Source organism: Penicillium longicatenatum, assembly GCF_028827895.1.
Source record: "Penicillium longicatenatum strain IBT 33135 chromosome Unknown contig_2_segment0_segment0, whole genome shotgun sequence".
In the NCBI taxonomy this organism is placed as follows: domain Eukaryota; kingdom Fungi; phylum Ascomycota; class Eurotiomycetes; order Eurotiales; family Aspergillaceae; genus Penicillium; species Penicillium longicatenatum.
The window spans coordinates 2,466,383-2,490,316 of NW_026643120.1; the positions used below are offsets into that span (position 1 = coordinate 2,466,383).

At 50.4% G+C, this 23,934-nt stretch overlaps 10 protein-coding genes across 10 annotated transcripts; 5 read left to right on the forward strand and 5 right to left on the reverse strand.

The window, feature by feature from the left end:
* Positions 1 to 558: 558 nt before the first annotated feature.
* N7484_003443 (glutamate--tRNA ligase GUS1) lies at positions 559 to 3,257 on the reverse strand (the record flags this gene model as incomplete). Its single annotated transcript, XM_057113863.1, has 11 exons — positions 559 to 1,481; positions 1,536 to 1,895; positions 1,951 to 2,007; positions 2,070 to 2,134; positions 2,194 to 2,233; positions 2,290 to 2,308; positions 2,368 to 2,395; positions 2,447 to 2,753; positions 2,807 to 2,885; positions 2,948 to 3,113; positions 3,163 to 3,257. The coding sequence occupies 11 exons, from the start codon at positions 3,255 to 3,257 to the stop codon at positions 559 to 561; spliced, it is 2,139 nt and encodes a 712-aa protein (XP_056974003.1).
* A 174-nt stretch (positions 3,258 to 3,431) lies between these two features.
* On the forward strand, positions 3,432 to 4,472 carry N7484_003444 (mitochondrial 54S ribosomal protein uL1m; the record flags this gene model as incomplete). Its single annotated transcript, XM_057113864.1, has 4 exons — positions 3,432 to 3,679; positions 3,759 to 3,903; positions 3,929 to 4,324; positions 4,380 to 4,472. The coding sequence occupies 4 exons, from the start codon at positions 3,432 to 3,434 to the stop codon at positions 4,470 to 4,472; spliced, it is 882 nt and encodes a 293-aa protein (XP_056974004.1).
* Positions 4,473 to 4,645: 173 nt separating this feature from the next.
* Positions 4,646 to 5,585, reverse strand: N7484_003445 (COG2 family protein; the record flags this gene model as incomplete). Its single annotated transcript, XM_057113865.1, has 2 exons — positions 4,646 to 5,512; positions 5,571 to 5,585. 2 exons carry the CDS (start codon positions 5,583 to 5,585, stop codon positions 4,646 to 4,648), a joined length of 882 nt encoding a protein of 293 aa, XP_056974005.1.
* A 368-nt stretch (positions 5,586 to 5,953) lies between these two features.
* On the forward strand, positions 5,954 to 7,195 carry N7484_003446 (uncharacterized protein; the record flags this gene model as incomplete). The annotated part of the gene is made up of 1 exon (XM_057113866.1): positions 5,954 to 7,195. One exon carries the CDS (start codon positions 5,954 to 5,956, stop codon positions 7,193 to 7,195), a length of 1,242 nt encoding a protein of 413 aa, XP_056974006.1.
* A 276-nt stretch (positions 7,196 to 7,471) lies between these two features.
* On the reverse strand, positions 7,472 to 8,621 carry N7484_003447 (Mrp/NBP35 family ATP-binding protein; the record flags this gene model as incomplete). Its single annotated transcript, XM_057113867.1, has 2 exons — positions 7,472 to 8,407; positions 8,589 to 8,621. 2 exons carry the CDS (start codon positions 8,619 to 8,621, stop codon positions 7,472 to 7,474), a joined length of 969 nt encoding a protein of 322 aa, XP_056974007.1.
* A 276-nt stretch (positions 8,622 to 8,897) lies between these two features.
* N7484_003448 (protein phosphatase regulator SHP1) lies at positions 8,898 to 10,202 on the reverse strand (the record flags this gene model as incomplete). Its single annotated transcript, XM_057113868.1, has 3 exons — positions 8,898 to 9,624; positions 9,688 to 10,055; positions 10,128 to 10,202. The coding sequence occupies 3 exons, from the start codon at positions 10,200 to 10,202 to the stop codon at positions 8,898 to 8,900; spliced, it is 1,170 nt and encodes a 389-aa protein (XP_056974008.1).
* A 495-nt stretch (positions 10,203 to 10,697) lies between these two features.
* N7484_003449 (TOM13-domain-containing protein) lies at positions 10,698 to 11,149 on the forward strand (the record flags this gene model as incomplete). Its single annotated transcript, XM_057113869.1, has 2 exons — positions 10,698 to 10,967; positions 11,033 to 11,149. 2 exons carry the CDS (start codon positions 10,698 to 10,700, stop codon positions 11,147 to 11,149), a joined length of 387 nt encoding a protein of 128 aa, XP_056974009.1.
* Positions 11,150 to 11,575: 426 nt separating this feature from the next.
* On the forward strand, positions 11,576 to 13,197 carry N7484_003450 (membrane insertase OXA1; the record flags this gene model as incomplete). Its single annotated transcript, XM_057113870.1, has 3 exons — positions 11,576 to 11,665; positions 11,723 to 12,466; positions 12,526 to 13,197. 3 exons carry the CDS (start codon positions 11,576 to 11,578, stop codon positions 13,195 to 13,197), a joined length of 1,506 nt encoding a protein of 501 aa, XP_056974010.1.
* Positions 13,198 to 13,511: 314 nt separating this feature from the next.
* On the reverse strand, positions 13,512 to 17,485 carry N7484_003451 (uncharacterized protein; the record flags this gene model as incomplete). Its single annotated transcript, XM_057113871.1, has 6 exons — positions 13,512 to 14,191; positions 14,301 to 14,335; positions 14,365 to 14,876; positions 14,943 to 14,992; positions 16,262 to 16,917; positions 16,992 to 17,485. The coding sequence occupies 6 exons, from the start codon at positions 17,483 to 17,485 to the stop codon at positions 13,512 to 13,514; spliced, it is 2,427 nt and encodes an 808-aa protein (XP_056974011.1).
* An 866-nt stretch (positions 17,486 to 18,351) lies between these two features.
* N7484_003452 (uncharacterized protein) lies at positions 18,352 to 22,864 on the forward strand (the record flags this gene model as incomplete). The annotated part of the gene is made up of 12 exons (XM_057113872.1): positions 18,352 to 18,458; positions 18,551 to 19,048; positions 19,131 to 19,361; positions 19,418 to 19,698; positions 19,762 to 20,318; positions 20,834 to 21,046; positions 21,101 to 21,177; positions 21,254 to 21,504; positions 21,557 to 21,628; positions 21,690 to 22,196; positions 22,250 to 22,410; positions 22,463 to 22,864. 12 exons carry the CDS (start codon positions 18,352 to 18,354, stop codon positions 22,862 to 22,864), a joined length of 3,357 nt encoding a protein of 1,118 aa, XP_056974012.1.
* Positions 22,865 to 23,934: the final 1,070 nt, after the last annotated feature.

Below are 23,934 nucleotides of genomic sequence, written 5' to 3' on the forward strand. Positions count from 1 at the left end.
AAAATTTGACCGGAACAAATACAAAACAAGAAGCTTGTACATCGTTGCAGAGTGGAGATGGCGGGTAGATCACCCTTTCGCGTACCCGGTCTCTTCCGCGCCATTGGCCAGACTCCGGAGCTTCGGGGCGGTTTTGATTTGAGTCCCCACAGCAAGATGCACAGGTCTAGTCACTAGACATGATTAATAGAGAAACACGACGGTATTTGTGGGGGAAGCTATTGAAGAATAGGGCCGATCCGAATCAGGTATACCCTCAGCCTTCGACGTCATGTTATGGTAAATCCCGCTAATACCCAAGCAACTTTGAAACGCATCCATGCGATAGAAGAAAGAAGGAGCTCAAGGTTCTGGGCAAGTTGCACAAGTCGTGCCCGTGATCAGAAAGTCCACCCACGTGATGACACATGAAATCTTACGGGTATGGAATACCTACTGTGAAGATGAATTAAGATGTCACTCAAATGTAAGAATTTACAATTTTGATTTGGGCAGATAGGATATCTATCTACGCATTCATGTATTCATGGCACATTCTGCTTCTCCGTCGTGGACCATCTACTTTTGCTTGCCGGTAGGGATGTTGAAGAAGACGGCAGGGACACCGGGAGCGGGGGCCCGGTCAACACGGTAGAAGCCCTTGCGGTCGAATTGGATGATGTCGCCAACCTTGACCTCAGACATGTTTCCATCGGCGAAAGCACTCACGCGGAACTCAGTGTTGAAGTTGAGAACATCCTCCAACACATCTTCCTCGGCCAGGGAGTCCTTCTTGAGCAAGTAGTCGAAGTCAACCAGCTCAATATCGACGAGGGTCTGGCCCTCAGTAGCGAGCCAAGTAACCTTCTTTTCAGTCTTCTTGACATCGCCAGCCATATGAAGCTCGAGTTCAAGATCAGTGACCTTGCCAGTGGCATCGGTGGAGATCTTCCGAACAATGGCGTTGCCCCAGTTCATAAGGGTGATTTCCTCGTCCTGTTTGAACGACTTGGCGTCAACCTGCTCCAGCAAAACGGAGGAGCTGAAAGCAACAGTCTTTTCGCCGACAGCAGGGTTCTTGGCGTGCTTAGCTCTCTTCTCGGTGTAAGGGGTGGCAGGACCACCAGTGATGGTTGCCTTGACCATGTCCGTCTTCTCAATCGCAGTGTGACGAGGAGCGACGGGGTCAATGTACTTCTTGTTAGTAGCCCAGATCAAAGCCCAGTCGAACAGAGTCACGTTCTTGGATGGACCCTGCTTGAGGATGAATTCCCGAAGGGCAGGGATGGTCATACCACGTCGGCGAATTCCCCGAATGGTAGGGAAGCGAGGATCGTCCCATCCCCAAACGACTCCACTCTCAACGAGCTTAGTGAGCTTTCTCTTGGAAAGCAAAGTTCGGATGAAGTTCATCCGAGCGAAGTCCCAGACTTGCACAGTACGCAAGCTCAGAGCATCCAGCATCCACTGATACTGCGGGTTACGGTCACGGTACTCGATGGCTAAGATGGAGTTAGTAAATTTAGCGACTTGTTAGCAACAAGGTGTGAACATACTTCGCAGAGCGTGGGTAACACCCTCCATAGAATCAACAATAGGACAGGCAAAGTCGTAAGTAGGGTAAATACCCCACTTAGCGCCTGTTCGGTGGTGAGGTGCAGGGTTGCAGCGGTAAATGACAGGGTCACGCATGGCCTTGTTCTTGTCCTCGAAGGAAATCTTTGCACGGATACACCAGCGCAGACCTTCAGGTGTGCCCTTCTTCATCTCCTCGAAGTGAGCTAGAGACTCCTCGGGGGAGAGCTCACGACGCTGGCTAGGCAGGCCGTCCCAACGCTGGGCGGCCATGGTCTCCTTGTCCGTGTCGTCTGCATAGGCCTTGCCGGTCTTGATCATCGTAAGACAGTAGTCGTACACTTTGGTCAATTAGTAAAATGGTAAGTTATCGACTGATAAAGGGTGTTTTCTCACATTCGTCGAAGTAGTCGGAAGTGTAAGAGACCTTGTTGGGCTTGATGCCCATAAGTGCTGGTGGTGAATAGTCAGCAATTTGCCTTGTTACTATAAGATGACCATGGGGGTCAACTAACCAAGATCCTCCACGATGGCATCCTGGAACTCTTGCTTCTCATTCGAGGGGTTGGTGTCATCGAATCTAAGGGATTCATAAGCTTTCTCGGCCTTTCACATTATTTTCAAATGTGTTGACTGTACCGGAGCAGAAGAGTACCGTTGTACTTCTCATGGGCGAAGTCTGCAGGTAATTGTTAGCACATTTCATTGAGGATTGCTTGGTGATATCAAACACACAGTCGTTCAACAAGGCAGCCTAGAGCAAAATTGATTAGCGTTGGGGGAATCTAAAGAAAGACTATAAGGGATTCGAACCTTTGCGTGTCCAATGTGGAGGTATCCTCTGTGATATGAATTAGTATACAAGGTGTGGAAGTGGCTAAAATGAACTCACGAGGGCTCCGGTGGGAAGCGAGTAACGACACCATTCTCGGTGTTCTTCAGAGCAATGTCGTAGTTGGCACCCTCCTTAGACTTGGCAAGCTTCTTCTCGCGGGCGACGGCATTCAAAGCCTCAACAGCCGAAGTTGCCCAAGGGCACAGCTCCTCCAAGAATTTGTACCAACGAGTCAGGTTGACGAGAGTACCCCGCTTAAGAGCGGCAGCGGCGACACGGTTTCCGCGGAGGGCACCCCAAATGGCAATATCGGGGGTAGACAGAGAGTAGCCAGACACGAAGGATCGCATCAGAAGGTGGGTATCTTGACCTCAATTAGCAATTCAACTTCCAGTGGACGCAATGCATATTACATACCGAGGCGCTGCAGGAGAGGGTCCAAGGCCTTGAAATCCAGGTTATCAAGGGACTCCAACTGAGAGATCCATTCGCTCTCCTAATTGAAGTATGCATGTTAGCATTCTGCAATTCCATTATATTGACGGCGGGGTAGCTCACTAGCTTAGTATCCTTGCCAACCAGGAAAGGGAACTGAGCACAGAGCTCCTGGATGACAGGGATAGTACCGAAAACAGACTTATCAGCAGCCTTGAATTGAATGAAAGCCTTGTCACCCTCACTAAGGAGAGCGGAGTCCTCATAAGTGATGTTGATGACTGGGGTTCTGTACTGGTTTTAGTATAGAAAAATTAGACCATGTATAGATTGCTTACGGCCGGGCCTCGTTGATTGAGGTTGCGATGAGAACTGCAGGCAGCAGGGCAGCCTGGCTGGCACGAGTGGCCACGTTCAGCTCGAATTGAGACATTTTGCACCAGTATAGAGCAGAAATGGGTGGTGAAAAGGAAATTGGGTGGAGGGGCACTATCATTACTCACTATCAGCGATCACCGGCCGGCCGCACATTTATCCGACGCCGACAGCTTTCCGACAGAAAACAGTTGCAGCGCCAATAGTCGTGCCCACTCCAAGCCATTCAGCAATGTCGTCCTTTGGCGCAGTCATGCCCTCCGCGGCACGCGGAATTCTCTCCTCATGCATTCTGCCACTCCGACAAAGGGCAATTGCCCCGGCCTCCCTCGGTCTTCAGCAGGTACGAGGCTTCAAGGACCAGAAGAAGAGTAAGGGCAAGGGAAAGAGCCAGCCCAAGACGGACCGTCGGGGAAATCGAGAGTTTCAGCAGAAGAACTTGGAGGATATGGAGCGATTCGCGCTATGTGATGCGATGCGGTAAGTTTACATTTAGGTCACACGCGATTCTATCGTCCGTGATCCCCGTTCGGCTTTTTGACATTTGTCTCCGCAACAGCTTTATTCGGGCAACAGAAGTCGGTCGCGAGCCTACGCTTTCAAAATACGAGATTCACATCCGTATCCGAACAAAAAAAGATGGACCTGTCATCCGAAACATGATCCGATTCCCTCATGCCGTCCAAACCGAATCCCGAATCTGCGTCATCTGTCCCCCCCGGATCCAAGGCCGCCACGGAGGCGCTCGCTGCGGGTGCTGTCCTTGTTGGAGAGTCTGAGGTGTTTGACGCTGTCAAGGCAGGCAATATTGAGTTTGAACGTTGTCTTGCTCACCCTGACAGTTTGCCGGCGTTGAACAAGGCCGGACTGGGACGAATTCTCGGTCCTCGTGGTCTGATGCCCAGCGTGAAGAACGGTACTGTGGTCGAAGATGTTGCTGGTCGTGTTGAGATGCTTCGTGGAGGTACCGTCTACCGTGAGCGTGACGCCGTCATTCGTCTTCCTATCGGGCAATTGGGATTCTCGCCTGAGCAGTTACGGGACAACCTGCGCACAACGATTGATCAGGTGAAGAAGGATGCTGTTAAGCTGAATGACCGTATCAGCAAGGAGGTCTACGAAGTGGTAAGTCGCTTACAATTTTCCGGTTCGTGGAGCCTCCGACTAATGATTGCAATAGGTTTTGAGCTCTACCCACGGCCCCGGCTTCAGCCTGAATGGTGACTTCGCAACCGACGACTCTCCTCCAACATCTGCCTTGACGGGCGTGTAAAATACCATTTGTTTTATATTCGCTTGGCGTGTACAAATTATCAATGTTTTATTAGGAACGGACAAGGTGTATCATGGTATCATTTCTGTTCAATAGAAGACTCGCAAACTAAAACCTGAACTCCGACGCTATGCAACTCTAGCTTATAACCAACCATTGGCGCGATGAGTATATTATAGTTTGAGATTCTTCAGCGCAGCTACAGCGCTGACATCTTCACCCATCAAATCGTAGAGACGTAAGACAGCCATTGTTCTTGCATCCCGCTTCTCACCGACATGACTGGCCTGTTCCAAGGCAGTCTTCAAATCTAGCAGCACTGTAGACTTGATCTTTGACACACGTGGCTGCTGAGCAAGCAGGAATGGGTGATCCTTGCCTACTGTCGTGGCGATGGAGGTCAAGAACACGTACTTCTGGACGTGTCTCTCCAGTCGCTTGAGTGATACAGGGGCGGTTCCATCTTCTAGCTCTTCGTCGTCACTTTGTTCGCTTCCGTCATCGTATAGATCAGATTCCGCGTCCGATTCGTCATTGGGGGAAGCTTCCCGCGGAGATGACTTGTCTTCAATCATCAATCGGTGTTCTAATTCTTCCACTCGATCCGCATAATCCAATAGATTCTTGCCGATGTCTGCATTGGACCGGAGCTGTCGCTTCTCATTCAATAGTCCCTCCACCTCTCGGCGCCGCTCTTCCACTTTGTCGCGAATTGACTGCACATCTCGTCGGAAAGATAGCAAGCCCACTTTTACTCCCTCAACCTTCTCTTCGCCTCCGCGCAGTGCAGTTCCCAAAGATAGAAAGTCTTGGTAGTTCTCGTTGACCAGATCCAACAGCTCTTTGTTGAGCAATTGCTCTAGACTCCGCAACTCCTGCCGAAGGTCTTCAAGGCTTTGATGCCGATTTGTCAAGGATGATAGGAAGGTAGTCGGGTCGAAATCAGGGGCAAGGAATGAAGTCCGGGATAACGGTTCGGGGAAGGGCAAGGAAGACGAATCCTCGTCAAAATCCGAGCCAGACTCATCAGAGTCACCAAACTGAATCAAAGAATTAGTCGACAACAATACATCAATTCAAGAAGCCAATCAACACTACCTTGAACCGATTCATGATGTGGCAGATCTTAGGTTGGGAGCGGTACCCGACGAAGCTGTTGAGTGGTGGAGGCTCGAAGTCCAACCATGTCGGGTCTTGGCGTCTATTTGGGTTGCGACTTCCTGTCATACGAAGTACATATTTGCCTTTCGTTTACAACTTCGAGCATGCACTCCCTGAGCTTACTATCTTCTCAAATACTGCCAGCGCAGCAAAGACATATGCAACGCGAATGCGACTTACATGCACCTCTCCTCGTGAGTGCATCGTAGACCTGTACTTGCTGTACTTCCCCCCACCTACAACCACTACCGAGCGGGGTTTCCCTCGGTTTACGCTGCCTTGCATTGAGAGCGTGACTTGGTTCTCTAGATTGGTGCAATATGGACTCTGAAACATTGTCCACCAACTGGGACAGCACTCGGCTGTCATCATCTCCTTTCTTGCGACAAGGATGGTCCCGACTGTCTCCATCCTATGCACCGCCAACAAGCGATGCGGGTCCCTCACATCACGCAAATTGGCGTCACTGTGAATCTGCATTAGACGAGTCAGATCGATCATACCGATCAACTGCCCTGCATCAAGCTCACGGTCCGCGACCTTTGTCTCGACGAGACAGGCCGGTGAACCCTGTTGCCTATCGACAATCACCCCCTGTACCGACCCAGCCTGTTCTTGTCAGAGCGTACTCCGGCAATGCAGAGGGTGCATCTCCAAGGTCATCGACTATGTCTCCACGCCGACTATTTCCGTTCACGGGTTCAAAGAGTTCGGCTCCCTCCCGCTCACCGGGCCCGCCTCTCCCCTCAGATAAGGATTTCAGTATCGAAAGTATACTGCAGGCCATCGAACCTGATATCCGCGGGACCCTTGACTCCATCGCTGACATCTGTGGTCGAAGCAAGCTTAGTCTTGCTAATGAATATGGCAGCCACATCGCCCCTCTTGGGGAGATCCGAGCACCCCCAAGTGGCCTGGTGCCTGTCGAAGAAGTCAGTATGAGCGATGAAGGGCGTGATGAAACCGTTGTGATCTTCGACGATGATCCCAATATCATGGATCCTGGTCGCGATACACATCCTTTCTCGTTCTATCGCTATGTTGAGAACCTCCGACAAGCTGCCTCGGCATTGGAACGGAATGGAGACCCTGGTCCAGCAGGATCAGCACAACCAGCCCCTGCACGGCCTGGAGCGTCGAATAATCGTACTGCAGTCTTACAGGACCCGGACTTCATCAATCACCCAAATACTCGAGAATTCATCTCAAGGCCAAAGCACTCTGGTCGAGACCTACTAGCTAGGCGCACCACTCTTGAACATGAGTCTGGATCCCAAGATATTGCGACCCATGCTGTCGTTTCGGAGGTACATTTGGATGCTCGGGCTGATGAGAGACATCTGTTTGGGGGCTTCGATAGCCCTGCTACGACTTCTTCTGCTTTCACTCACCCAAACCAGTGGCAAGCACCCGATCTTATAAACTCTCTACTTGGCTGGCTACGCTGGACTGCAAGAATAGTTGGTCCAGAGAATCGTCCTGCTTTGCAATCAGCTGAGAGCCGTTTAAGAGCTATGCTACAACAGTCGCACGGTGACGAGACTCTTTCCTCGTTGTCTTAAGTGCATTTTTACTTGTAACTATTCATCAACGAGTTATGATGAATGATAATGATGATTGTTGCGATGATCAGCAACTACTAGCGATATTTTCTCTGTTTTATTACTTTGAAATTTTGCCAATTTTACTCATTGTATCGGGCTTCATTTTGGTCTTCTCGTGACACTATATAATACCCTTCTTTATGAAAACTTGAGAACGCCATAATCAATGCAATATAACCTTGGATCCAGATCCAGATATCGCTGGAAACGAAAATCAACAAGCAACTTGCACCCTTAAGCTGCGGTCTGCTGCAAGCCCCCAACTATCGTCTTTGCAAATCCCTCAAACCGAGGATAGGACCACCCCTCCTGATACTTCTCAACAAGCGGCCTAAGATCCGGCTCAGTGGTCTCGACCTGCTGTGTCTTCCGCGCTTCATCTTCACCCTCCACCTCATCCTCATCATCACTCATCTCCATCTTCCCTTCAACCAATTCCCCAAACTTAACATCAACAGGCACTTTTCCCAAAAATGGAATCCCAAGCTGCTGCGCCATGACCTCTCCACCACCACTCGAAAATAAGTTACTTACTTCTCCGCAACATGGACACGCATAGCCCGACATATTCTCAATAACCCCAAGGACAGGTATGCTAGTCTTTACACAGAAATTCGCCTCCTTGCGCACATCTGAGGTCGCAACAGCCTGTGGCGTAGTAACCAACACTGCACCCGCCAGCCTAGGCAAACGATTCTGTGCCGCGAGCGCCGGATCCGCCGTCGAGAGGGTAAGCAGTTGCTCAGCAAGTGCGATATGCTCATCACTCGTACCCGGTGGCGTATCGATAAGCAGGTAGTCTGTAGAGCCCCACGAGACATCCGAAAGGAATTGGCGAATCATTGCTGTTTTCTTAGGTCCGCGCCAGATTACGGCATCGCCACGGTCTCGGAGGAGGAAGCCTAGGGACATGCAGTGTAGGGAGCCACGTGGGGAGGGAGAAGGCGTTGTAGAGTCTGTTTGGGAGGCGACCGCATTGTGCACTGGAACTGGGAGCCAGCCTTGAGGAGATTGGGTGATCTTTGCATCTTCAAGGCCGACTAGGCGGGGGATCGACGGGCCTGTTAGGTCTATATCGAGGATGCCGACGGATTTGCCTTGAAGGGAGAGCGCAAGGGCTAGTTGGAGGGTCACAGAGGATTTTCCGACACCTCCCTTGCCGGATAGAACCTGCGATATGGATTCATTAGCGATTGGTGCGTTGGAGACTGCTGGAGTGTTCTTCGCTTCTTGTGCACACTTGCGGCGTTATCGATAAGGCGCGAGGGGCAAGGTTTTTTCCTTTTGCTTTGCGCAAAGATGATTGCTCGGCTTTGCGATGGAGCGCATTGGGTAAATGTAGAGAACTTACCAAGACAATATTCTTGACTCCGTCGAGAGACATTTTGTGTACGAATTAAGATAGAAACAAGAATGACTTCAAAGGAAGGACAAGTGGGGGGTCCGATGCTCGGATGCTTATCAATCTAGCTCTGACTAAAAGAGCCGTGGACGCTCTTTGGAAGCTAAGTAAATCATGGAATTTTCTTTATTTTTCTGTTTCTTTTTGGCTTACATGGAAGACAGTGGTCTTTTCCATGGTAATCATAAATGAAGAAATCTATTTCCCCGCCAACCCTCATTTTTGAGATCAAGCTAGACAAGAAATTAATGTACCCCTCTATTTCCATTTCTGAACGACAACTCCACCCCGCTTGAACTCAGGTAGATCGGCAAGAGTCACCTCCCAGTCGTTTAATTCATTGTTGGGGAATGTAGTCATCAGTACCCATGCGCGATCGCGGCTATTCGGAGTGGCGGCAGCGACGAATGCATAGACATCACCAACGGTAGCACTGGTGTTGAAGCGGGAAGTCATACGAGTCCCATCTCCCAACCGGATTTGTAGAGTAACGCTTGGTTGCGACTCGTCCACATCTTGCTTCGGGGGTTGGCCACCAGAAGTGGGAGCTGCAGCGGGTGGAGGGGTAGAAGATTGGCTTGTAATACCCGGAGTCGGGCTGCCGAGGCGCTGACCAGATCCAGAGAAGGGTTTGTACTTGGGCTTGGGTTTCACGTAGTTCTCTTCATGCTGCTTAAGCTCCACGTCCACTTCCTGTCCGGCTTGCACATTCATGATACCCAGCGGGGCACGGCCTTGTCGAATGCCATCCAAGATCTCCGCATTTCGAGGGTCATCTGACCGGTAGAGCTCACCATCATCAACTGAGAATCCATCGGCCCAGAAGTGAAGAGTTCGTTGGACACGCTGAGCTCGTTGCGGGACGGGGGCAGTAGGATCTTCGATAACGCGGCTAGGAGCCTCATCACCACCAAGAGTACGGGCGGTGCCAGTGAAATGGGATGGGCGTGACTCAGGCTCCTCTGAGTGTGGCAGTGGCGCAGCTCTATTCATTTGCACATCAGCACTGACGGTTATGCGCCATCACCAGAAGATCCGCTAGACTTACCTCCGAGCCTTTTCCAAAATTTTCTTTTTAAGATCATCTGGGTTCTGCACAGCCAAGCCAGACTTTTCGCCTCCGGCAAAGAAGTCATGGTCTTCTGAGCCATCGTCTTCTGAAGAATCGCCCCCACTCGTTGAAGCAAAGTCTCCCAATGTAGCAAACTTCTTCTTGGGCGCCGAGCGCTTAGCAGCTGGCTCAGGCGCAGCCGAAGAGGACGGAGCAGCAGCACCGCCTAGCGATCGCCCTCCTGTAGCTGTTCCAGCGGATTCTTCAGCAGGGTTCATCCCCTGTAGAGCCTCGTCCTGCTCCGCAAAGAAGTCGGCCACGGCGGCTTCAATGTCTCCGTTGTTGTTGCCAAGATATTCTACGGCCTGTCAAATCAAAGCGCAACGATCAGTAACTGTAGAAAGGTTCAGGTCCAGGGTGGGAGCTTTGATATTTACATCTGAGGCCTGGACACCGGTCATGGCACAGAACTGAGCCACCATCTCATCTTGCTCTGTGGGGTAGCGGTCCATCTTGGAGCTTGGCAAATAGTCTCAAATGACTTTTGTGGGAACGATGGATAGCAATATGATAGGGGGTCGAGGTAGAATAGTTTGTAGGTTGGATATTAGGAGACGCGTGAAATCAAAGGACAAGCTGAGTTGGAGTAGCCAGCTAAACACCGCGGGCAGGTACGTCACTTTGCAATTGGTCAGCGGGACAAGATCTTCCGCCCTTGAACACCCATTGATCTATACAAACAGCCTAATGTAGATGGGCACTAACTTATGCAAAGGTGAAAAGGGCGAGGCCTTAAGTTCACCTAGCATTTTACTACTTAAGCGCCCTTAAAACGCCAATACTTATTTGGTTATGTTCTCAGAGACAGCCTTTCAATCTACTGATTGGCTGACATAATCCACACTCCGCAGCGAGGAGCATCCCGTGCCGAGCTGTCGACCGATCTCGACGCAAACCCCCCATTGTTATTCTTTCTTGTCCCCATCTCCCCTTTACCCCCAACTATCATGGCATCTGATGCAACAGGCTCGCGAGGCGAGCTGTACGACTCCACCATGACCGTCCCCTCTGACTCGGAAAACTACTCGGCCAACCACGAACTATCTTCGTCTACTTCGAGTTCTCCTATGGTCCTCTATAAGCCTCCATCTATCTGGGGTATTCTTCGTGGCGCAGCGATCAATCTCTTTCTCCCATTTGTCAATGGTCTGATGCTTGGATTCGGTGAGCTCTTCGCTCATGAGGCGGCCTTCCGCCTTGGATGGTCGAACACCAAGGTACATATCCAAAGTTTACCCCTCCAGATCTTCCTGGATAAAACTGATCCGTGTGATTGTTCCAGATCTTCCCAACGTACCGCAGATCCCATGCCGTGGGTCCTGGAATCGAAATTCGAGAGCTTCCCTCGGAGCGGAGGCGTACCTACTCCGGTTTGAATGACACCGCTTCTCTCGAGTAAAGTCCCGTGGCTCTCTCCCACTCGAAACCCCCCTCATACTGGCAAGGCGGAGCGTTCTATTGTTGAGTCAAAAGGCCTGCATCTATATGGAACCTAAAATCGGGATATATTTGATCGGAGTAATATCTGCATCTCGGCGTTGCCTGGATATAGCACATGTAAATAGAATGTCGTTTAGCGGAGTCTGGCGCTCTAGGATCTGCATTATTGCCTATTATTAGATCTTTGAGATGGTAATGCAACTTATTCATGATCGCCTGTTCACTGTCTACGCTTTCATCGGCCAATAGTCTACTGCCCTGACCGAGACTCGGCGGCTGTTTACTGATCGTTCTCCGCCCGGCAGAAAAGTCTCCCCGACATTAGTCGCAGGAGGTTTCTCTTGTACCCGCTCTCAATCACTCCTTTCACTTGTTTTCCGCCACGATGATGGGTGCCACTGGTCTTAAAGGGGCTGGTATGGCCACTGCCATTGCCCGGCAACGACTCACTGCTTTGCCTCGGTCTTCGCGATTGGTATGTCGTCCCAAGAATATAACAAATACGCACCAGAGATTGACTGGGCCGTTGTAGATGTCTACTTTCCGCACTCAGCGCGTGCGCCTGCCCGGATCACCGAGTCAATTCACATCAGGCCTCTCCGCTAATGCATCTCGGTGGGCAACACCGGCTGTTGCTGGCCCGCCCGCCGTCCGTTTCAACTCTACTACTTCCGATTCCCTTGCGCTTTCGGGCCAGGCACCCGGCGAACTGCCGAACGTCGAGGACCTCTCTGCGATCGATATTGCTAGCATTCCCGAGCACATTGGATACCTGAAGAACCTTGGGTTAGATTATGGCTGGGGTGTGTCATCACTGATGGAGTGGACTCTTGAGCACATTCACATGTGGACTGGCATGCCTTGGTGGGCCAGTATTGTCAGTTGTGGTCTTTTGATTCGTTTGGCGCTATTGAAGCCGATGCTTGATGCCTCCGACAATGGAGCCAAGTTGCATAACCTCAAGCCCATTACCAATCCACTCCGGCAGAAGATGTTAGCGGCCGCGAAGGCCAATAATCAGATCGAGGTCCAGCGCGCGAGAGCTGAAATCAAGCAGATCAATGTCAATAACGGTGTCAACCTATACAAGAGCTTTATTCCTATGCTCCAAGCTCCACTGGGTTTTGGAATGTTCCGAGTTATCCGCGGCATGACCGGTCTCCCCGTGCCGGCCTTGTTAAATGAGCAGGTCCTGTGGCTGACTGACTTGACTATGGCCGACCCATACATGATTCTCCCTATCGTCAGTTCATTCTGCTTGTACAAGACTTTCAAGGTTTGTCAATCCATCCGCCCAGTCTCGATTATATCAACTTTTAACAATGGCCGTAACAGAAAGGAGGTGAGGCTGGTCTCACTGAGCTCATGAGCGGACCCGCAGGCAAGGGTCTTCTCTACGGTCTCCCAATGCTTACCCTGGCTTTCACTGCCTTCATGCCAAGTGCTCTCCAGCTGTACTTTGTTGCTACCGGTATCTGGGCTGTTGGCCAAGCCCACATTGTGCACAACTCGGCATTCCGCCGCTGGATGAAGATGGAAATCCCTCAATCGGTTGGTGAAACCGAGAGAATGGACGATAGCTTGTCACAGCTGACTCGTCGTCTGCAAGAAGATCAGCAGCGAAGGCTCCGCCAGGCCCAGGCCCAGTACCTAGAGGCCGAAGTCGATCCCTCCAAGATGAGCGCCATTGACCGGTGGATGAAGGGTGGCAAGGATTATTTTAAGGAGCTTCGGGAACAGATCTCCAAGGGTGCCAAGAACGTCGCCGGCTCTGGTGGTCCGGAGACAAACGCTGATGGCTCCCCTGCCGCGGCACCGCGTCTTACTGAGAACCAGCGCAAGAGGGCGACAAAGGAAGAGGAGGAACAAAGTGCTTGGGAAAAGGAGGAGCGTCAGCGCCGTAATGAAGAACGTCGTTTAGCTCATCAGCAGGCGCTTGAGAACGAGAGAGAGCGTGCGAAGAGCTCTATGCGAAGACATCAGCAGGCTGCTCAACGACGGAACTGATCTTGCTTGAATATGTATAAACTGTAAATTATGGGCGGTACTTGGCATTTCCATTCTTCTGTATTATGGACTCAGATTAAGAATTCATTTTTTATCTCAATCTAAGATGCTATACAGCTAAATCTCCAATGCTGTATTTGAAAGCTGTATACCACATTTCCCAAAGACAATCCCGGGTCCGAAATTGATTCAATTTTCTTGAACTTATTCACAAGGCTTTCATGCATATTAACGCTAACACCAGAACTCCAATGGCAACCAGCAATTTAGGTAGTATAGAACCGGTCGGGAACACATATGAAGTATTCCATGACTCAAGCAGTCTGCATAGGAATAGAAGTAGCAGGCAAAGGCAACCCCTCCTTCTCACCCTCATCTCCCACAAAGACAGCCTTCTCCAACTTCGCCGTTATCCTCGCGCAAAACGTATCCACGTACGCTGTCCAGGCTGTTGCGCACGCATAAACAAGCCCAATCCAAGCAGGTATACTGACAGCAACAACCCACGGCGACCTCAGCGGTAACCAATCATCCCGGATATCATCTGTTGCCCCTTCAGGGCCGTCCCAAGGCTGCCCAGTAATACCATACAGCATCCAACACAGCACGACACGCAGCATTGTGCCGTGGATGAGGTATACGGCGAAACTCTGCTTACCTAGCCAGAGCAAGAGGCGGTTCGCAAGAAAATCTTTCGTAGTAGGGGAGAGGTAAATTGCCAGAATAATCATGTCGACTCCGATGGCTGAGTAGCGTTTTCCAATATTCACGTCGGGTGGGAAGATGTATGTTGCTGCTTTGAACATTGTATTGGACCAGGTTGCCCATTCCGGGTGTTCGCCAGGGTATGAGGCTATCAGGAGTCCAAGAATTGCGAGCGGGAAGGTAATTGCTTTGCGGAGGTAGCGGTGTTCTTGGATCCAGGTTTTGAGTGTTGCGTTATACGAGAGGTCGCTAAGGAGCATGCCATAGACGGCTTGCAGTTGGAAAGTTTCTGAGGTTGAATGTTAGTTGGCTCCCACGATTCCTAGCCATGGAAATAAGTACTTGCCTGTGTTTTTAGCCGCATCTTGATGGAAGTAAAGCATCATCCCGATATACACCAACATTCGGTACCGAAACCGCATAAACACCGTTGCTATCAGCAAGATATAAACCAGCATTGACGATAACAACAGCGGCAAAAGTGCCCATTGATGATCATCATATGCCATATACCCTGTCGTCCATGTAGACAAGAAATTCCCTCCGAGTCTGACGACCTCTTTCCAAAATGAATCTTCCAACTCTGGCGCCGCATACCGACACCACCAACAATCGGATCGATTGGCAACAACGAAACCGCCAAACTGTGCCACAACCCACGAGATCAGTAATGCGATGGTGGCGGGGAGTATCAAGCGCGGGGGTCGTCGAAATGCGCTTTTAGCGACAGTGGTTAATGCGGCGCCTGTATCTCCGCTGCGAGATTGCTTCAGTGGTTTCAAGGCGCATACGTAGCCCGTTAGGAAAGCGAATACCGTTACTCCTATCCGGCCTTGCCAGGGGATGCGCAGGATGGGCCATTGGAGGATTCGGGGAGCTGCGTCTTCGGTATCGCTTGGGGAAAATAGGTCGTAATCCCATGCGCGAGCGAGATGGGTAAGGACTACTAGGAATGAGGCTATACCTCGTAGACCCTGTTGGTTGGAAATAGTTAAGCTATGTCCACATTAAAAGCAGCCAAGTTGGTATTCACCACTTACATCAATCCATTTGACACTTTTTCGAGGATCGCCTTTTGCTGTTGGGTCGCCTTGTTGCCATTGTAGTGATGCAGGGATTTTGTCCCGTAAACGAGTGTATAGATGTGATGAACGAAAGATTGTCATGATTTCCAGGTAAAAGAAATAAAAGAGTGAGTTTTATTGAATTAGACAAAAACGACCACGAGTCAAAAAGGGTGCTGGATAGATAGACTCAGAATCAAATTTAGCATCCGATCACCAGTGAAGGAGATGGAATCCCTAGATATCCAGAGCAGCGAGGACCAAAAGAATGGAATGAGTGACTGAAAGAGTGAATGTGGTGAAGAATAGACTCAAGGACGGTTCAAGGATGAGAATATCCTACCCTGAGGGGTCATGGTAAGCGGCAGGTAAATCCCATGAAAGGTACAGCACAAGCCCGCCAAGAAAGAAGGGGTATGAAACGAACCCCAGCTCACTCCTGAGGTGGCAAATCATTTGAGCGAGGGGATGTACGCGATGAGTCTATTCAAAGTCCTAATGGCGCCACACATATCCCTTCACGCGTCACGGTGCGCGGCTTGCAAAGCCGGATATGCTCAGCCGGGATCACATACTCCGCATGGTTAGTCAAGACACCTGAGCACGTCTTTGGTATGGAGGAGTCGAGTGGCCGTTATGCAGGGAAAGGGAAAAGGTGGCGGGTATAGTGCCCTTGCGCCGGCAAGACACTGCCTCGATGAGGTATTGATATGCAGAATTCCAGTGTTGTTTTGTACTACTTGCTAAACTTTAATCCATGAAAGTCGAGCTTATTTCAATATTGTTCCTAAACAGTTCACGTGTGGCACGCGAAAGACTGAGCATGAGGTACAGGAGAACTCGACGTGTCAAGATGTTCACCCATGCATATATTGATCAAATAGGCGTCTGTACATCCCGCCAAGAATCTCTAGCCTCCTAGATCGACAGCTGGACCAGATGAATAACGGAATGCTCGGTCTAAATTGAGATCGGCGATGCCACGAGATAAAAATTAATAAGATTGTATATTCGAGGTAATACCCTTGGAATCAAGCAACGCTGAAGAACACCATGGTATCGAGTTTTCTAGCCCATAAATCATGAAGCAAATCCCAGGATAGGAAAATATCTGCAGCTAGACAGATGAACCCGACTCGTTCTATAGGCTGAGATGAAAGTTGAAAGATTGAACAGAGAAGAGTAAGATGAAGATCCCTTCCACCAAATACGCCGCGCAATGAATGCAGTGAAAAATGTCTCTTAGCGGAACAGTCTGCGTCCGCCAACGCTGCCGGAACTCCACGTAAATGCACCTTTGACGCCTAGATTATCCATACTCATTCCCGAGAAGCCGACACCGCCGCCTTCACCATCACGCTTACACCGTCGCTGTGCTTCCCGCAAGTGTGAGGGTAAAAGTTGACCTCGGTGTGGGTTGGGTGGCGGGCGGAATTCGCGTCGTGGACGCAAAGGTACCGGACTAGGTGCTGTTTTCAGACCAAGGTGCTGTGAGGATTGAGAAGGTGCAGGCGAGGATGTGGAGTTGAGATTAGAGCCGGGTTTCGGGGAAGCCTGGGCTTGCGATGGGTCGGGGGACTCTTTCTTGATGCCATTGCCCAGAGCAGGTGTCCCCGATGATGTCGGGGTCCCTCTCTTAGCCATTTCTTGAGCTTGAGCTTCGGCTTTGGCTTGCGCAGCTTTTTCCGCGGCGGCTTCTTCGGCATCGAAGGCGGCACGCGCTGCCTGATCGTGTGCCTCGGCCCATTCGGCCTGAACAGTTCGTGCCTTTTCAATCATTTCGCCCGCGAAAACCTTGGTGAAACCATTGACTGATGTGACCACACTTGCCGGGACAGACTGGGAGAGTGCATGATTGACAATTCGACGAAGAGATTCTTTGCGCAGCTTTGCGCGCTTAAACAGGTCGTATCTTTCGGATTGAATGGGATTGAACGCATCGACCAAAATACTGTGTAGGGACCGCAAAAGTCAGTAATCACATAAACCACCATCCAGTAGGATCAGGAAGAGAACGATACATACGCAAGATTTTTCTTCTCGGCCTCCGTGTCTGTAGCCCCCTCCTCACGACCTAATAGCTCTCCCTCATCATCATCGTCATCATAATCGTCCCCATCGTCGGCTGCACGCCCACCACCCATGCCTCCCCGTACTGAGCCCTCGGCATCCGCAGATCCAAACCGACCCGCGTCACCAGTTCGTGTGCTTATCGCATCATCGCGTTCCCGCTCCTTATCAGCCTTGCTCTTCCGTCCGCGCTTCTTCCCACGCGCCGCGCCGGCGAATACTCCATCCGCACTCGTCCCGCCCAGACTCCCTGTGAAGCTTCCCGTAACACTGCCGGCATCACTAGTGCCGCCGAAGCTACGATCCGTTGGGTCGAGGTTTGCTGGGAATGAGGTCTGACGGAGCGGATGCATGCGCTGCTTCTTGCCAATGGGTTGGGATGTGGTGGATGAGATGGAGGGGCGTTTGAGAGAAGTAGTTGGTGTCTGATAGGGCGGTGGTGACGACATTTTGAAGCTCTTGGTAGGGGATCTGAGGGATTCTGCGAAATGAAGTGAAGGAGGCGAGTACTGCCGGACCGAGCACGAGGGACTAAATTTGAATGAGGCGCTCGGGTATGGTGTGAGATGAAGTGACGTTAAGAAACCTTACACACGGTGTTTGAGATGATACTCCGCGTTGCGATTGCCAAAGTCAAATTGACCCTGTCTACCGCCTACCCGTTCTAGCAGGTTCATACATCATTTGATCAGCCAATCACAGTTCAGTTTATCAATCCACTATTCTAGTTATGATTGTGATCTAGGATTCTAGGCGAAAGTTCTAGGTGAAAGGTCTAGGTGAAAGGCGGCTCGTCTGGGTTTGAGCCATTGTTTTATTAGATCCTGAGTCCTCGTTCTGATAATTCAATTTCGTATTTGTGCGGGTGGCGCTTCAAGCCACGTCGTACACATTCAACATCGTGTACTTCAAGGCCAAGAATTTTACTTTCATCGTCGATGTCAAGTTTACTGAACTCTTCACATGTCATAGCTTCTCTCCTAGTGTACATTGAGCTGGAATTGGCCACTTCTGATCAGTTGCTAAGACAGAGTAATGCAGCCTTACCCCTCGCTATGCCTTGGTAGTCAGACCCCATCTTCCAATGCGCAAAAGTAGTATGATCATCACCACGGTCGACACCGCATACGCTACTCTGCTGAAGACAGCTGCATACACATAGTCGCCCCCATTCCGGGTGACCAGCTCTTCAGCAATCGGGGGGTAATTGGTTAAGTGGGCGAGCGGAGTTCGAGCGGAGTTTGTCGAACGCCTTCCCCCCCCTTTGTCTTCCTCTTCCACTCGACTGAGATCACTAAGCAGGTGATCGGTCAGGATGAAACCGACCGTGCGTTCGCCTCTGCCTTATGGAAATGCTTGTGCCACCTGTGCTCGTGCCAAGTGTCGTTGCGTCCCCCGGAGTGGTGGCGGCCGCTGTGAAAGGTGAGTAGACCAACTACGTGCGGAGGAAGACTATCCACGCAGTGGGATTGGAACTCGTTGGGGAATGCATTCGGGTCTGATATCATTCACAGATGCCATCGTTTGGACAAGGAATGCCGCGTTCCTCAGGGACGTCGCAAGACCCAGCCCCAGACCTTGTCCAGGTCGGTTCAACTGGAACGGAAAATGAATGGCTTGATGTTGCTGCTGACCTCCTCCTCTGGCAGTCGGACGGACCTGCCAACGCCGGTTCACGGGCAAGCTGAGGCGCAGGGGATGGGGCAAACTGAAGTCGAATCAGATAGTGAAGACGAAGAAACATTAGCAAGTGAAGAAGAATCTCTGCATACTTTTCGAACTCAACGGCTGCAGTTCCTCCCTCTGATCCACATACCAGCCACAACGACCGTTCGTGATCTAAAACGACAGTCACCATTTCTGTGGCGTTGTATTACGGCTGTGGAAAGTAAGCATACAGCACGTCAAGCAGCCTTGTGCGTAACGATCCGGGAGCTGGCGGGGAAGCGGCTGCTGGTTGACTGCGATAAGTCCCTGGATCTATTGCAGGGAGTTTTGGTCTATCTCGCATGGTATGGTGTTCTCACCTCCCATGGTGGTTGAATGACATGGGTTTGCTGAAGTTCTCTCCCTTCCTCGCTCACTATCGACCAGGGTCACTTTTCACAGCCAGCCGCAAAAGTCATCCCTCTGTATCTATTCCCAGATGGCGATCGGGCTAATCTTCGAGCTGGGCCTCAACAAGCCTGCGCCTCCGGATCTTAGCATGACAGTCTCGAACTCCAATGCCGTAGGCCATATGCCGGGTTTGAAAGCATCGATTTCGACTCTGCGTACGATGAATGAACGCCGGGCAGTATTGAGCTGCTTTGTGCTGACTTCGATGTAAGAGGCCATATCTGGCAAAGGGCTTGAGCATCGAATTGACAGACCTGGTACAGAATCGCGCAGTTCCTGGGTCGAATGGATCCACTGCGATGGACCCCGCATATGAAGGAATGTCTTGATATCTTAGTGCACAGTGAAGAATCGTCTGGTGATGGGGTGCTAGTCCAGTTCACGCGCACCCGACTTCTCGCGGACCAGATCTTTCAAGGTCCCTGGAGTGAGGGCTTGTATGGCCTCAATGCGGCGCAAACCCTAGCCGCCTTTCATCTCAAGGCACTCCAGTCACGGTTGGAGACGATCAAGGCTGAGATTCCCATTCAACTGGCTGACAACAGTATGCAGATTCCCTGGCAATTGAAGATATTCCGTTTACAGCTACTTACTTGATCGGTCTTAGAACCCATTCTCTTTCATTTATACGACACTGAGCTTAGTCTTTATGAGGTCGCCCTAGTAAAGCCCCTTGCAGACGAGGAATTCAGCCCCCAGCGACTTGATCACCTCTGCACCTGTCTCCACGTGGTGAAACAGTTTTTTGATCTATTTTTCACAATTCCTCCGGCTGGATACACGTCCCTGGCGCTCCCTTATCTTACACAGGTGTCGCACTGCTTGGTAACCCTCTTCCGCCTCTCGACCTTAGACTACCCGGGATGGGACAAGAGCGCGGTGAAAGGCGTGGTGGACATACTTGTCATTGCAGAGCAAATTGCCACGCGCATGAGCCAGGTGGCCGATGCGGTTGGGATGCGCAGTGAGGGGGCGTATGGCGATCCGTTCAGTAAATTGGGGATGATGATGCAGAAGCTTCGGAGTGAGTGGGCAGTACGTTTACCAGAGTTCCCGGAGGTGGTAGCCGACCAAAGCTCAGGAGAACCTTTCTTGTCAAGCATGGAGATGGGTGATCTAGATAGCTTTATGAACTGGTCAGAGATGGCGTGGTTGACGGAAGGGGTTGGGACCGGGGGATTCATATAATGCTGGTCGATGTTTATTGAGATGATTATTTTTTGTTTCTGGATTAAGCTAGGATTCCATTGATTTCCCACTGAATCTTTGAACTCCTTTATAGTTGGTTAGTTCATTGTGAACTTGAAGGTACTATCTAAGGCATTCTACTAAAGTGTTGGCACAAGGTGGTATACTCTGTCAGACTATATCAATTGATATTCAAATGTAATAGTGGGGAGATACGTCCTCGAACCATCCTTACAAAATCGAATTTCATGAAATTAAAAATCAGTCTATAGCCAACGGTATCTTTGTCCAACCGGCGAGTTGGCACAGGAGGAGCGGCGTTCGGGGATGGCAGCATCCAACGCCGTGTTCCCCGTCCCATACTTAAACAATTCAAAGTCCACTTCCTTCAATTGATCTACCGCGTTCGATTCAATACCAATTGGAATTCTAACGGACTTTCAGCCCGTAAGATTTCCAGCATATATGAGGAGGGATAACGGCCATTCAAGCGTCATCACGCCGCCAACATGAGCGAAGACAGGCAGCCACGTCTTCTGAAATCCGAACCCACCCCCTGGGACCATGAGATAGATGCAGAGAACCCCAATGAAAGCGACGAGTACGAGCCCCAATGGGTGGAGGGAAGGGCACTGGTGATGGTGATTGCAGGTATCACGCTTGTCGTGTTTTTGATGTTGTTGGATATGTCGATTGTTTCGACGGTATGGCCACCATTCAAATGCTGGAGAGATGGAATTTTGGACTGACGTGGCCAGGCCATTCCAAAAATCACCAATCAATTTAACTCACTCAATGATGTTGCATGGTATGGGAGTGCGTATACGATCTCCAGGTATGGTGGAATGCAATGCAATCTAGAGAAATGTAAAATGCAAAATGGCTAACGACAGCTATCACTCACTCTCTAGTGCCGCTCTCCAGCCGCTGACCGGGAAATTCTACACTTACTTCTCATCGAAGTGGACATTCCTCTCTTTTTTCAGCATATTCGAAGTGGGCTCCTTGATTTGTGGGGTAGCCAACTCTTCCAAAATGCTCATCGTCGGCCGCGCGATTGCAGGAATGGGATCATCGGGCATGCTGAACGGGGCGTTGAATATCCTGGCCGGTGCAGTGCCGATCAAGAAGAGACCGGCGATGATTGGGATCATTATGGGGGGTAAGGTGCTCGCCAAAAATTGATGTTTCCGCAGGGCTGACATTTCTCGCAGTTGGCCAACTGGGCTTGGTTGGAGGGCCTCTGGTTGGTGGTGCATTTACGACTCACTCGACTTGGCGATGGTGTAAGTGTCGCAATATATGATGATATTATCCCCTCAAAAGGCACTACTGAACCTGTTTTAGGCTTCTATATGAACCTCCCCATCGGGGCATTGGTTGGTGCCCTTCTCCTCTTCACACGCATCCCGGACCAAAAGCCAAAACAACCCGCCCGCGAGAACCTGCGTTCGGTCTTCCTGCAGAAATTCGACCTAATTGGGTTTGTGCTGTTCGCTCCGGCCTCGATCATGCTTCTTCTAGCGCTACAGTATGGTGGGAATGGCTATTCATGGAATAGTGCGACAGTCATTGGCCTGTTCTGCGGGTCAGTCGCGAATTTCGTGGTCTTTGCCTTGTGGGAACGGCATATGGGCATCGAGGCAATGATTCCGGGTCATTTAGTCTGCGACCAGATTGTCTTATCCAGTAGTCTACTATCGATAATGACCTTTGGGCTTACGATGACTCTCTCATACTACCTGCCTATCTACTTCCAGTCCGTTCGGGGCAAGTCCGCCTGGGTAAGCGGTGTCAACTTGTTGCCAAACATCCTATGCCAGTTGGTCATGGCCGTGGCGTCTGGGGTGTTGAGTGAGTGTCTCCCATTTTTTCTTGTCTTTGATAAAGCTAATCAGTATCGATAGCCTCAAAGCTAGGTTACTATCTTCCTTGGGGAGTTCTCGGGGCTATTCTAGATGCAGTGGGTAACGGCCTCCTCTCAACCCTGTCACCCACTACCTCGGTGCCCCCCTGGGCCGGCTACGAGTCACTAGTAGGATTCGGTCGAGGTGCCATATCCCAAGTAGTGAGTTTTGCATTCCTCGCCCTCCTTCTTCAATATACTAATACCTATCCAGCCCATGATCGCCATCCAAAACGCGGTCAAAGGTGATGATGTCTCCACTGCCATGGCCATGATGACCTGTGCCCAGACCTTTGGTGGTTCCATCTTCCTAGCCGTGGCGGAAGTTATATTCTCCCAGGGCCTTAGGACGAATATCCCCGAGTACGCCCCCTCTGTAAATGCCGAAGCAGTCATTCAGGCCGGGGCGACCGGATTCCGCCAAGTGGTGTCGGCGCAGGATCTGCCGGCAGTGTTGGTGGCTTATTCGAAGAGTATAGATCAAGTTTTCTATTTGAATACCGCACTGTCCTGTGCGCAGTTTGTCTTCGCATGGGGAGTTGGATGGAGGAGTGTGAAGAAGGGGAAGGAGGCGAAGGAGAAGGATGAGAACCAATTAGTGGCAGAGCAGGCGTGAGGTTGGATCAGAGGATGGAGTTGTTGGATTATATTGTTCATTAGAATTTCTCTTCTCTCTAAATATACGAATTCATGTCATTTCCAATACATGCAATGCAAGAGCTGCCGTAGACAATTGAATAGACAGTTAACGAGCCCAGTCTTGATCAGTATATGTATTATGTCAAATCAGTAACAAAGAAGTAACACCGCGCCGTTCAAAACAATCAACACAATAGTCAGCCATATAAACAAGGAATAGTCTTCCAAGAATATACGAAGTAAAAACATACCACCAAGGTAGTTTCATCGGAAAGCATCATTCAGAAGCTAAGTAGATATTGTGAAATAATGAGGATATTGTGCTTGAGTGGTTAATTTGAAGGCTTCGCAATTCTATGGTGGAGGTTCTCGCTTTATGTATGACTTCCTGGTATGTTGCCTGGAAATCGGGATAGAAAATGTCCGTGGATCGGTTGCAAGCCTCATGCCGAGCTCCACATGTCACCGGCCCCACTTGAACTCTATTGAAATGGCTTGCGAGATTGGGACTACAACTGGGGAGTTTTTATGAAACTTATCCGGTGATCGGAAGGTGCCGAAATGCATTATGTAAACATCCTAGATCGGAAGGTTTAACGAGCCAACCTCATGCATGTGTCAGCAGACATTTCTCTGAACCACTAACTGTAAATTCTTAAGTAACGTCAAAGAAATTTCATTTGTAAAATCAATTACCCCCAGCGTCTTTGGAGCACCCTGATAGTCAACAGACTTGACTACATCTGTCTGACTTGAAAACTTCCCTGGTTCGCATCCGTGTTGGCATTTCCTATTGCCGACTCGGGGCATTGGGGTGGGGCCGATCCGGTGGAGATGGGCCAAAGCCGGGAAGCCATGGCTTGGCTCTCAAGGACGCACGGTTGCGGGCGTTCCTGGTTGGCCAATACCATATAAAGGTACCACTTTTAAAACCCTCAACCACTCACCAATATGAAGTCACTATTCCGATGTGGAGCATGAAATATTTTCGCCCTTTAACATGGGCCGTGGACGGGATACAAATAAAAGACCGGTGCCTTGTTTCCA